The sequence below is a fragment of the Phalacrocorax aristotelis genome, chromosome 9 (assembly GCF_949628215.1).
Source record: "Phalacrocorax aristotelis chromosome 9, bGulAri2.1, whole genome shotgun sequence".
Classification (NCBI taxonomy): Eukaryota; Metazoa; Chordata; class Aves; order Suliformes; family Phalacrocoracidae; genus Phalacrocorax; species Phalacrocorax aristotelis.
Genome location: NC_134284.1, coordinates 20221880 through 20235691, shown reverse-complemented (window position 1 = coordinate 20235691; position 13812 = coordinate 20221880). Strand labels below are relative to the sequence as shown.

Here is a 13812-nt window from a genome sequence, read left to right as displayed (position 1 = left end):
CTGCCTGTCTCCTCATTTAAAACAAATTTGTTCAAATGTGTTGGTCACTGTTTGTGTGTGGTTTTGTCTGATGCATTTGTAGATCTTTTTCAGCAGCTCAGTTTGCACTGGAAATCAGAGACAACTCTAAGAGAGAAAGTTGGCAGCTCGCTTGGGTAGCAGAACTAAGGCTACCTAAAATATCCTTTGCTTCCTGTACTGGTTTTGTGGGAATGTACTGTATACAATGGCCATTCAGAACTAGAATCCAAGATAAGCAAGATGTAGGTCTAATTGTATTGAGAAGAAATTTTATATAAGGCAGTGGCAAAGCACTGAAACCCATAGTACATAGAAAAAAATAATTTCTTACTATCCTTTCCTGGTTTTCTGTCTATAAGTAAATACTTGGGGGTGGCAGCTTAATTGACCAGGATTTTCATGCTACAGGTAAGGAGTTCCAACTACAGCCATAGAGCTCTGTTAGCGAGGGATCTTCTTTCAGTTGCAGTGAAGAGACCCAGCAGGTCCCACTAGATGCTAAGGGGGGAAGGCTCCATTGAAGATAGCAACTTCTAGTAGCTGATGACCTGGCACAGTGTTTCTACTTGCAGAGCAATGTATTACTCAAGACTGAGTAAAGGGACAGAATCTGGCCCTAAGAAAATGGATTAATCTCAGATATAGTCTCCTGGGGATGAAATGTGGTTTAGCGGTTAAAGCAACTGGCTTGGATTCAGGACCTCCTGCATGACATATCTGCAGCCCTGCCAATGCGTTGCACTGTGAGGTTCAGCAGGGCCTGTGCTTTGGTTTACCCATCTGTAAAATGTGCATAATGTGCAAGAAAAACTTTGATATTTTCAAAAGAAAGGTGTCAGAGAGGGGCAAAAATACTTTATTGGCTGTTATGCACATGTTCATATAAGCAGTTGCTGCAAGGGGTGTCATAACAAATAGATCAGTTAATAGACATGTTCCATCTGATTCTGATCCCAGTTGCATAAAACCATAGTAAAATTAGTGACTCTAAGATCTGAATCGGGCCCATAGTTTTATTACTCCCTCTCCAGAGGCTAAATTCATGTTAGCAAATCTCTGTGGAATACACTGAAGTGTCACTAGAAATTAATTTGTCCATGTGTATTTAATTCTACATAATGAGCCTGGATATCAGAAGGTTTTCAGCCTATTTTCTATGCACGTTACAGGATACTGACTGCTTTCACACTGGCCGTCTGCCTTTCAAGCCCTGGAAAAGCACAGGTGAGAGGTGCACACAGAGATCTATGTACTTTTTTATACTGAAGCGATATATGGCATGAGAATTAACTGGCTAGCAGGTGAATAGGAAGCTCTGTGGTCTGGGGTTTACATGAAAAGGAAGCTGTGTGGTCTAAGGGTTTAGAGGGGAGAACTTGGAGCCAGCAGGAATCTGGAGTTGAACATGGACTGAGCTTATTGACTCGTCCTTGCCAGCTCAGCAAAATATCCCTGTAGAAACCTGGGCCTCACTGAAAACCTGATTCTATCCTATCTCTGAACTGAACGCTTATTATTATTTCCAGAAAAGGAAATAAGAAAATCTATCCCATGAGAGCAGGGACAGCTCAGTTCTTTGGTGGGGAACATCCATGTTTGGAAAACTTATAAGTAGGTATTTTCTGCCTATGGCAGGATCTTGTCTTAAGACTGTTTAATTTTGGACTGTGATCCTGAATGACTGCACCCTAGTTTTCATTTAAATTTATGCCTGAAACCATTTTTGTTTAAGAGGAAGGGCTTTTGAGGGTGGATGGAAGTAAAGCAGTCCAGTTCTTGAAATAGCAGAAGCATTAGTTCTTTGTGTTCTTGGGCTCCAAGTGGACTTTAAATTAGGAAAAACAGTTCCCAAAGGCATGTTAAGTTTGAATTCCTAGTTGATAATCCAGATATACTCAGTGTCCAGAGCTGTGATTCAAAATATCTTTGTCAAAAGGCTCTGAAATGTAGTTGTTTCTTTTCTATTACGTCGAAAATTTCCTGCACATGGCATGCTTATTGATATTTTTGTGAATATCGCATCTGTATGTGAAATGCTTTTCATGCCCCTGGAGAATTTTTGAGATTTTTGTAATTTTAAAAATATTGTTTCCATTTCTATTTTTATAAAAACACCTTGTACCGTAAATTGATTTTGAAGTCCAAGCAAAAAGCAACTTGAAACCAAGATGACAGCAACAAATTCTTTCTGAAGATAGCAAAACTGTTCAACAGTATTGGAATCAATCTTTTCTAGAATGAAGTTCTAGGAAGTTGTTGAAACCAGTTCTACAGTAGTTTCAGTATTTCTGAATCATCGTTTACTGTCCAAAAGAAAATAATTTTGTTAAAACCTCTCTTAACTTTTCATGCTAACCTAGGTGTAGTGTATACACCACAGCACAGAAAAGAGAACAAAAAGTAGAGTACACACATTCTTTAAAACCTGAGGCTGACTCTACGTTTTCCCATCAGAATATCTTGGCTTTCCACAGCATGATGCCAAAGCATCTTGGAATGCCAAAATAAATGAAAGCAGAATTCCTTCATAGCTGTTTGACGCTTCTATTAGTGGTTTTGTGTATTCATGTGTGCAAGTGGCAGGTGCCGTCTAAATAGTGCAATGCATTTCATTTCACGTCCCCTCCCTAGTTCCTGCAATGGCCTGCTTCCACGGACTTACCCATCCCACCCCTTGTTTCCCATCTACAATGTACTACTTTTCCAAACATAAGCCAAGTACTTTACTCTTTCACTGATTTGTTCCACAAAGCCCCAAAATAAGTGTCTTTACCATTTAAGAACAACAGAACAAAAGGAAGAACCTTGAACATACTCCATCTCTCTGCCCTCTGGTTACTTCAGTGGTTCCTGTTTTCTGGATATCTCTTGCTTACATTCCTCAGTATAATCTGCTAACTGGCAGCATCCTGTGCTTGTGAAAACTGCTTGTCCCACTCCTAAATATCTGGAGGCCCAGTCAAAAGCTATGGAGAGCAGGGAATCATTTTAATGGGCTTTGACAAAATCAACACCAGGATTGTCACTGTTTTAGAACTACTGGGGGTCACTGATGGGGTGCTGACAACTCCCGGTTGCAGCCCTGATAAAGGTCAGCACCATAGGACAGGAAGGAACAAGTAAGCTTGCAAGCCTAGAATATGTGTCATGTGAAGATTTATCCTCTAAAACCCACAAAGTTTGGTATAAAGTAAAAGCCTCACTTTTATTAAGCTTGTTATGTTTTAACCATGGCTTCAATTTAGTCAGGTGGCTAACATGTTAAGACATATGTACTGAATTGTCTATATGTGGCATTTTAGAGCCTGTTAGAGAAGTAAGCTAGTACCTTTTGGCTGTGCCTAGCTGTTCAGGCAAAAACAAGACCCCAGAATGGAAGAATGTACTTTTTTAACAACTGGTATGGAGTCCGTTGCACATTAGATGTTGGTTACCCCGGGGAGATGAACAGCCTGACACTATCATCACCTGAAGGTGACCTGAGTTAAGGGGCTGGCATATGTGCTGAGGTCTCAGGTTCATGCCTTGCTGACTGTCCTTTGGGGAAGGGACTTTATTTTGGTGTGCTGTATACTGCTGAACAATTGTACTAAGCAAAATAATCGAGGTGAGCATTTGACTCTGCAACAGTCTCATTTCACTGTCACTGAGTGTCCTTTATTTTCTCATTTTAGCAACAATGCACTAATGGGTTTGACCTGGACCGTGCCTCTGGGCAGTGCTTAGGTAGGACTTCAATTAAATCAATACATTTAAATTGGGGTTCAGAAATCCTGATTTTATTGAGTTAATATTGTGCTGTTGTTTTAGTTGAAAAATTCTTGCTGTGTGATGAGTATGTGTGTTTGTGTATATGTATATACAAAAACACTCGTGTGTGTATATATATAAAAAGATGTGTGTGTGTTTACATAGCACAAGTATATGCCGATCTTTGATGTTGTTGAGATACTAATTGGCTGTCAGTGCTTCTCAAATAGCTGTGATGCATTGAGATGAGTTCGGCAGCTCAGTCTGGTTGCCAAATGACAAGGGTTGTTTACCCTCCTCTTTCTCCTCCAGACTATTTGCTATCTGTGCTGGCAGCCTACACCTGGAGGCTCACATAAAGTCTATCACTGCTTAGAGTTGAAACTCCAAATAAATTGTTGAGGCAATATAGGGAAACACACACTTTGCCCTATAGCATCGTTTTATCAGTGGCATTCAGTCTCCAGGGCAGTATCTTCTGCGTGCACTAAAGCCGCTCAAACTGTAAGGGAAAAAACAGCAACAGACTGCTTGCCCTCTTATAGCAACCTACTTCTTCTGTGCTCTGAGAACCAAGCAAATGCTCGGTTTGGCTAAACCATTTGTATCTTTCTAAATTTAATTCAGCAACAATCTCAATGGGAGCAAGAAAGAGGCCTGAACCACATCCCTAGATCTGAACATCCCTAACTTTTTCTGTGGGAGGGAGCCTGGGAGTTCCAAATCAGGATCCAAGTTTCACAGCTGGGCAAACCAAACCACCAGTGTTTGAAATCCTGATCTGCATGTTGTGGTTTGGACAGACCCTCTAGCAGAAACAGGCAGTAGCATGCTGTAGCCATGTGTAAATCAGTGTTTAAACCAAACATTTATAGAATAACAAAGCAGGTTTCCCCCTCTCCCTCTATCTTCTAATAGTGAAGTGAAACTAGTAGAACACAGGAACTGTTGAAAATATGGGAAGTTTTCTGTTTTAGTATGATCTAACTTCAAAGTAAGGCTCCACAAGGAAGGATTAGCTTTTCCGTTCAAATAGAGTACCAAATTTATTTAGCAAAGTCTTGAGAAAAACATGTAACTGTTTTTGGATAGGTCCCATTAAGAAGCAATCACTCGTTTAACTTTTGCAATTTCCTTCCAGATATTGATGAATGTCGGACTATTCCTGAGGCCTGCAGAGGAGATATGGTGTGTGTCAACCAGAATGGTGGCTATTTATGTGTACCCCGAACAAACCCAGTGTATCGGTCACCATATCTGAATCCTTATTCAAATATTTATCCACCGCCCCCAGCACCAGGCCCGGTTCCTAACTACCCTACTGTTACAAGACCTCTGATCTGTCGATTTGGTTACCAGCTGGATGAAAACAATCAGTGTGCTGGTAAGTAGTAGAAAACTTTATTCTATATTTTTATTTATATTAAAACTTGTCCGACATTGGAGAAAAAATTGTCCTGCAGTTGTCCTTTAGTTATTGTATCACTCAAGCCCAGTCTTTTGAAGTTCAGCTACTTTTTTTAAAGGATATGAGCTCTACATTTCACATAGTCGTTATTCAATGCAAGCTAAGTTATGATTTATTCCTTTTATTTAATTAGGAAACCCACTTTTATGAAAGAATTAATGTTTTTATGAGATTAACAACCATCTGATGGCAGGAGATTTGTCAGTGCATCAAAGGCATGCCTTTTATATTTATGATTCTGTCCTTGAGGGAGGTGATAGATGGCCCTCCATCTGAGGCATTAGATGGGGACTGAGGAAACCTTGATTCAGTTCTCGGCAGTATGTGACCTTGTTCCAATTTCTGGACCTCAGTCTTTCGCCTTTAAATGGTATAAATAAGGGTTGTTTCCTCCCATGCTTTGCATTCTTCACTTAGACTGTGAGCCCTTTGAGGCACCTACGCTGCTTATCTAGAGGGTGGTACACAACTGTTAGAGCTACTATTGCTTTAATGAGTCTAGACTTCAGCTGAGACTGGAACTCCCTTGTTCGAGGCACTGTGCAGTCGCACAGGGAAAGAATCGCTGCCCCAGCAAGGCATTGACATTGTCTTAGCACTTTGATATTCCCCAATCTCCAATACAAAAAACAAAAAACCCTATGAAAAATTTCTTGTGTTGGTAGTTTTTCTACTTTTGCATCTTCTGCTAGATTCTGATTCCACTTACTCCATTTTATACTGTGTTACTCAAATCTGAGGGAGATTTAGATTATATCCCTTTGGTTTTCTTGCTTTTGATTGTCATGTTGCAAAGGAATGGAGAGAAAAATTCTGAACTAAATTAAAGTGAATTCTACTGGCCAAAATATTTATTTTGATGCCAAACTTGGAATCAAGAGGTCAGGATCAAACTGATCATTTGCAGCTGCTCATGGTAAATGCTGGAGATAGAGCCCACAGGTCTACCACAAAGCTAATCTATAACCACTACTTATTTCTGTGTTTCAGTTGTCCTAATGGTAAAGTGAGTTTTTTATCTGTTGTTGTTGTTGTTGTTGTATGTAGCTAATTCTCTGAAGGTTTTTATCAAAATCTTTTTTTAAATAGGATTGGTCTTTGACAAGAAAAAAAGCCCAAACTACATAAGAGATGAGCTTTCAATACAGAATTTTGCCTGTCTGTAGACTAAGGAACTCCATTAAAAAGTTAGAACATTTCTTTTTTGAATGCTGCTGCACAACAACGCAAGAGCTAAAACTGACTTGTCTTTTGGGCTGATTCTGCCCTATTGGCTGGAGTTTCTGGCAGGACTTGGTTTCAGATTATGTACTTTGTTTGCTTCCCTAGTGAGACCATGATGCTTCATGGGAGCTGTGAGAGTCTAGATTTAAATTCAGCTACTTTGGAGTGTACTTTTCTGTATTTGAATAATTGCTGTCAGTATGTTCCAACGTGGGAAAAATGTATTTTCTAACCAGCACTAGTAGTAATACCTACTGGAAAATTTAAAAAGCTGGTTTTTAATGAGGATTTTTGAAATCCTGGGATAACTGATAAGTTTGCTGTAAAAATAAGCATGTATACTATCCAGTCCTTTGAAAACTGCAACTAGTCCTGTTTTTAGCAAATTGATCAATCTCAGTTATTTTATCTCCTGATTTGTAGGTTTCCAGGAGTGTTTTCATTTTGCTAACTTTGATGTAGATGAATCAGGAAATGGGGCAGCTAGTGGAAAAGAACTGCTGAAATCAAAGGGGAAATGAAAGCCTATATTCTACTCTCTCTGCCTGCTGCATGCAAAACATACTAATGAAAACAGGTGGATTTTGGAAACTTTAACAGTGGACTTTCCAGCCTGCAAAGGGCATATATGTTCCTATCCATGCTGGCAGAAATGCAAGGACTAATGCTTTCTTTAGTCAGGTCTGTTCACTTCTGTCACTGTAACTTTCAAATATGGGAATTTAATTTTGAGAGAAAGTTTGGTGAATAGAGACATTAACAAGAATAGATGGGAAAGGACTGACTGCCATTTGAGTACCACAGTTAGATGGAAGCAGTTCTTGAAAATCTACATCAGGTTTGAATTTGGACAGATGATGGATCATATTTGAGTTAGAGGAAGAAAAACAAAACTTAAAGAAAACAAGACCTGTCAGAGTGAAGGGGTCTCTGCTGGGGTTAGGCTTCATTTTTCATTGAGTGAAATCCTGTGGAGACATTCACTGTCTTGATGCAGTATTCATTTCTGTATCTGTGTGCCCTAGGGTGGAAAGTGTGAGCACCAGGGGAAGCGGTATGAGTACATGTCTCACTGCAGTGGTGGTAGGAAGGACTGATCCCCTGTTTCCAGGACTTCTGGTGCAGTTAACAGGGGTGATTTGCAGCCTTGTGCTTGAAGGCCTGGGAGATGAGGTGCCAGGGAACCTTGACAGGGTACTCAGAAACCACGACAATTTCACTCAGGTCATTGAAGAAAGTCTGAATTGCATGAGTCATGGCTCCACCTTATTATAAGTTAATTATAAGCATTGCATCATGTTAATAGTATTTCAGTTGCTCTGTGTTTCCCTGCTTGTTAGCATTCAGCATGCTCTTAGGATCCAAAATCCTTTAAGGGTTAATTTTGTGGTGGAATCATTGAAAAGAGTGAACTGTAAGTTATTTTGTCCAGTAGCTAAGCCACTATATAACTTACAATTTTGTTATGTTGGTGTTCTGGCACCACCTTTGAGCACCTTCTTTCCAAATAGAATTAGTCACAGGTATTTCCATTAGAGATGATGAGACTTTTTGCTGTTGACTTCAGGGGAACCAGAGCTATTCTAATGCCAATGTTTCTGAGAAACCCCCAATTTTTAACAGAGTACACATTTTTGTCTGGTCAGATATGGAGTTACAGGTCTGGGCCACATTTTCTATAGCTAGGCCAACAGAAATCTTTACTTTCTCTTTGAATTCCAGTCAAAACAGCTTATTAAACAGAGGAACCTTCCCTGGGAGATTTGCAGCCTCAGCTTTGAAGCACTGAGCTTGTTCAAGAGACTTCCAAAGTGAAACAGGATAAAAATTTGGTCTGAAAGCCGTATAAGACTTAACAAGCTCTTTTTTTTTTTTTTTTACTCCCCCCATTTGCTAGAGCAGGCAGAAACTTTGGAAGGCTGTGAGAGGGTTGCTCTGTCCCAGCCTGGCATCTGGCCTGCCTGCCAAGGCTCCATGTTCCCTGACTCTCAGAGGAACCTGCACCCCCAGAGGTTCAAATAACATTCCCCCTTGTGGGGGCTGATATATTCCAACACAGCAATAAAAGAAATATAAGCCATTCTTTTCCCTTTCAGGCTTTTGTGGCCTCATCCTTTCTGGCCTGGATGGTCACAGACAGGGGCTAGCTGTCCATGGTCCTTCCCCATCCTGTTCACCACTCACTCTTAACAAGACTCTTACCTCCAGATCTCATCCTTTGTGAAAACAAAACCTTTCCTGGCACAAGTGCCTCTCAAAGACAGCCGTTAGTGAACACTTTGCCCACTCCAGTGTCCTCTGCATGGTGCAGAAGTAGCTGTAGCCATTTGTGGCAACAGGCAGAGAAATATTTTAATGATTATTACTTTTTAATTTTTCTGTGGGTTTGACTCCTGATACATAGTATTTTTACCCCTGGAGTTGCTGAATGCTTTATGTCTTGTATGTATAAATGTGCTGTGTTTTCAACAGCACGAAGTCTGTGCAAACGCATTCCAAAGCAGGTTGGGAATGATTTATAACCATAATTAATGCTGGAATAAAAGACCACATACAGGAAAAAGCAAAGAACATCTAGTGCGAGAACGCTGTTTGAACTGTTTGTCTTCTAACACTACTTCTCTATAAATACAGAATGGTTAGTCATAATAATAACTTGTTCAAGGAACTTCATCTAGTAACTGTTGGCAAGATTAAACTGGAGCGAGGGCCCATATTCTTGTATTATATGTATTATATGTATTATATATGTAAACTGAGAGCTCTTTCCAATTTCCCTTCACCTTGCTCTTTCATGATTTACAGTGATCTTTAAAACATGCCTCAGACACAGATCCTTGTGGTCATTGTGGAAAGAACTGTAATGGGTGGGCTTTTATTTTTGCTTTCTCTCCCATTAACAATGTGAGGAGTGAGGGTGGGGGTGGGAAGGTATCTAAGAGGGTTGAATCGAGGGATCAGAGAAAGCAGACTGCAAGGACATAGAAGTAGGTATTAGGAAAGATATGAGCATAAGGAAAGATGATTATGAGCTAGAGACAGAAAGAGGAGAAGAGGCCAGAGGATTTAATTTAAAAAAAAAAAAAAGCATAATCTGATTTTAAAACAAAAGCTACAAGGAAGAAGCATGAAAAGAGAGGGAAATGGAAAGATGCTCTTTCCAAGTGTAAGAGAATTGTTCTTCAAAGCCTCATCAATGGAGTAGTCATTGATTCAGCTTCCCTCATTTCTCAAAGACTGCCAGAACCTCCTACATTCCCCTCCTACAGGTCCCCAGCCCTACATTCATAGAGAGAAACTCCCTCCTTCAAAACACTACCTTTGCACAGATGGGTTTTAGATCATTATCATTTATATTGCAAGCATACCTAAACCTCACATCCAAGCCTGAAATTGTACTCACCTGCCCTGTGTACAACCTCATTAAGAACAGCCTATGCCTAGATGAGTTTTCAAGCAAAATAAAGGAACCAGATGCACGTGTCTGAGGAGAGGGGAGGGAAATAAAGATACGGGGAACTGACTGGAGGTGCCCAGGTCTTGTGGCAGGCCCATGGTTATGCTGGGCATAGAGCTCAGAATTCCTTATCCAATGGCTTAGCCACTAAGCCAGGCTGCCTCCTAATAGTGACTTTTATAGTGACATTTCTGGGCATATAGAAACAGGAGGAAGAAAAGGAGGGAGAAGCAGCAAGGAGATTATGACCTGGAAGGCACTGTGTGAAGGAAAACCAAACAGAATCCGCTCCTGCCAAGGCCTTTTTTAACCCTGTTTGTTTCAGCTCTGCGTCTTTCCTTTTTCCTCTTGGCCTGTGAGACAATCTCTTTTGCTACTCCAGAGGGCCAGTTCCTGAAGGTTATGCATGGTCCCTGTTAAGGAAGCACTGCCTTCATGTCCAAATTAACTAGAAAAACCGGAAAGATTGCATGAGAATAGGTTCTGCAAGAGGTTGAGGGCAGTCTCCTGAAAGGATATGTAATTGACGACAACTCCTGATTAAATTAAGGGCCGTGATGTGTAGCCTTTATTTGTAAGATGGTTTTCCTGTTGAGCTTTGTATGGGGAAATACAAATTCAGACCACATGCTGCCATAGCAACAGAAAAGTTGCCTCTGAAGCGTCTCAGGAAGAAGCAATAGCTGGTGGCTAAGGCTTGGGTTGGAGGATTTTGCATTCTGTTCCTGACTTTGCCATAGATAAATGTGCTGGGTATTTTGGGGCTTCTGGTCATTTTGTGTAAACTGAAATAATAATTCATTTTCAGGATTGTACCAAGGTTAATTTCACAAGTAGATGATAGATGCTGAGATAATTCCCTGACAACTATCATGTAAAAATATGTAAAAGGCAGAAAAAAGTCCCAGTTCAATAATCCTACAACAGTGAAGCTCAAAGTGAGATGTGGAACTTAGTGCACTAAACTGGTCGGAAATCACTGGGCACTTTTGGCTATGTTTCTGCATAGATCAGAGGAGAGGGGAAGTCCCAGAACTTTACCAGTATCTCTCATTTACTTCAGGAATACCTGTGCTGCAGAAGCTTTCAGTGATTATTTGATCCTGGAGTTTGCACAGCATCTGCTTATGCTGTGCTCATTTCATGTTTTAGCACAATTCAAGATGGCTGACCTTTGATTATCTAATGTAATGAGACTAGACAAGCCAGGTAAAATAAAGACATGGAAAATACAAACTGTGTCATTAAGACAGAATACCATATGCCAGGGGACTAATGGAAGAAGGCTGATTAACATCATAGAGTACAGACATACTTAACATAGCCCTGTCCCATTGGATAAACACACATTGTACAGCTCCAGACAAACATGACTGTAATTCTGCTGGGTCCAGCCCCAGTGCTTCTGATCTAATGGCCTGATCTATTCACAACCCCAACAATCTTCATAAAAGTAATCACGAGTTGACTATAAAATATTAATGGGCAAAAACATACATCTGAAAACACTCAGAGCTCCTTCCTCCCACAGGAAACGTTGCACCAACATGGAGGATGGGCCATAGTTGAGGAAAGGCAAGATTCAGTTAGTCCCTACAGTAGGGTCCATCAGTAGGGTCATTCCTACAGAAATTTGACTATCAATAAATGTATCCTGCCCCAACAGAATTTATCAAGGAGAATGAGGGTGGAAATACTGCTTTTCACTGCAGTGATTCCATTTGTGGTGGAGAAGTTGGCTTGATAGAAAAGGTTGCTGTACGTATCTGTCTGTAGCAGGGTAAATTGAGCTTTCTGTGGCTTGGATTATTCCTTCTTTCATTCCTTGCTAAGTGCAGTGTGGGAGGAGTACAGTCTGGTGGTTAAAGCACAGGCGAGTGCTTCATTTATTTGTGAAGCTTCTACTACTCAGAACGTAATGAGTAAAACTGAACCAAGAAATATAACATGCAAGCCAAGAAGGCTGGCTTGTTATTAAGAAAACTGGCATCTCTGTGTTCTGGAATGAAAAATAGCAGGCTTCTGGGTATGGCAAAGTGTAACTGTATGTGCAAGTCCATCATTCTGCATGTCAGTGCCTTTCACACGTCACTGACAGACTATATTTGTGTGTGATGATTCGAGAAGGGAAAATAAAATAAGCACAATGACAGAAAAGCCACAAGTGAACTTGACTGAACTACAGTCATACTGGGTAGATAGCTGGATAGTCAACTGGAGACCAAAAACTCTTAGACCTCTGATTATGGTCCCCCTTGACTTCGTGAAGATTTTAGGATCTCAGAGCAGAAATTTTTGCAGTGAATTTATTAGGTTTAAGTTAACCTGTCTTGAGCCTAAGACACTGACCATAAGTATCTATCTTATGGTCAAGGAGTTTGGTAACATATTTTCCTCCTGCCAGACCCTTGATACCATGATAAGGATTTCCTAGATGTTGTGAGGGAAGAATAGACGGCTGTCAAAAAGATCACCTTATGATTAAAAACGGTGGCCACTAATAGTGTTTAAATTTGCTTTCAGCTTTAGCTTGGGCTAAACTTATTCTGTCTGTGGAAGTGTGTGCACCTGCTTATTAGGGGTGATTAAAAGTTTTCTGGTTTCTTCTGTACTGAGGCTGGGAGCCAGGAGGGAAGCACCGTGGCATATGGTGAAGGACAGCTGAATGAGAATGTGTCATTAGTTTGTGTATGCAGAGAAGGGTCATAAGCACAGAAGGGACAATGTCCATGTCTTGTTAGATGTGCAGGCCACAGTCCAGACACAGGAGGGTTAAAATCTCTCTAGACTTTGACCTCTCTATTTCATGATGTGTTTCAGTTTTCCCTCTTTCTTGGAATTGTATGCTACTTTGGTACAGAAGGTGGCAAGAACCCAGGAATCCCATCTCCCTCACGCTTTGTAGACTGCAGAGGGAAAGGGTATGCAAGGAAAGAGGTTTAACTGATACTCTGGGTTTTGGTTGGTTTAATGGCCTCAGTTAAGCTTGGTCTCTGAATTGGGGGTTATTGATCACTGGGCTCTTAGCCAGATAATAAACAGACTTCAGTTGTCACCAAGAGCTAAGTGGCAAGAGGTTATATCTGACTCACTTCAGAGGAGCAGTAATCATGCCTGCCATATCCTCAGGTATGTGCTGGCCAAGCCAGGGCTCTCACCCCTGCTGTTAATCTCTGAATGATTCCTTAGACTCACTGCTAACAGCAGTTTGATACATGGGGCTTTGTGGCCACCTTGCCTTTATTATGTCTTACTTCCAGGGATTTCAGCAGTGCCAGATCAGTTAAAGCCACTATGTACAAATTAGCTTTGTCTGCTGTGGAGCAGATTTCATGAGCTTTCCTTTCTGGGATAGCTGTCATGCAAGGCAGTCCCGCCAACTAGAAAATTAGAGGGCTTAGAAGAAAATTAAGTCACTTAACGGTGCTGGAAGATTGACAGACCCTTCCCCAATCCATTGGCTCTGTGGCTTGTTCTTCTCTCATTTTCATATAGGTGTCTGTTTTGGCTGTGGATGACAGTCCATGCCTAGTTTTCTGCTGGCGCCCTCAGGGACATTGGTTGCATGAGTGATGCCTTCTCTACCTCCCTGTGGCATAAAGTGCAGGGTTCAGTATGTGATAGAGTGTCTCTCCTTACCTGGAAGGCTTATTTATTTTCAGTGTCCTTCGTAGCACCAGTACTCAGCTCAGGCCTATGTTAATTTTTGCATATATTTGCAGCACCCACGGTGCCTAGAGATGCCAGTGTTCTCAATGACTTAAAAGTCACTGTTTTTCTTGGCCTATCCCTTAGATTTTTTGGGTCAGCTTTATTTCTTTTTGCCTGGTTCCAGCCTGAAATTGGCCATGGTTATATGTCACAATCAAGATGTTAAGCCAAAATATATAGA

At 40.8% G+C, this 13812-nt stretch overlaps 1 protein-coding gene across 1 annotated transcript in view; it reads left to right on the top strand.

Annotated features, from left to right (window-relative positions):
* Positions 1 to 13812, top strand: part of FBLN5 (fibulin 5) — a 46604-nt gene that overhangs the window by 1203 nt on the left and 31589 nt on the right. The window contains exons 2-4 of the mRNA XM_075103734.1: positions 1191 to 1245; positions 3696 to 3747; positions 4913 to 5155. Coding sequence (XP_074959835.1) covers positions 1191 to 1245; positions 3696 to 3747; positions 4913 to 5155 — 350 coding nt within the window. The remainder of the gene's footprint in view (positions 1 to 1190; positions 1246 to 3695; positions 3748 to 4912; positions 5156 to 13812) is intronic.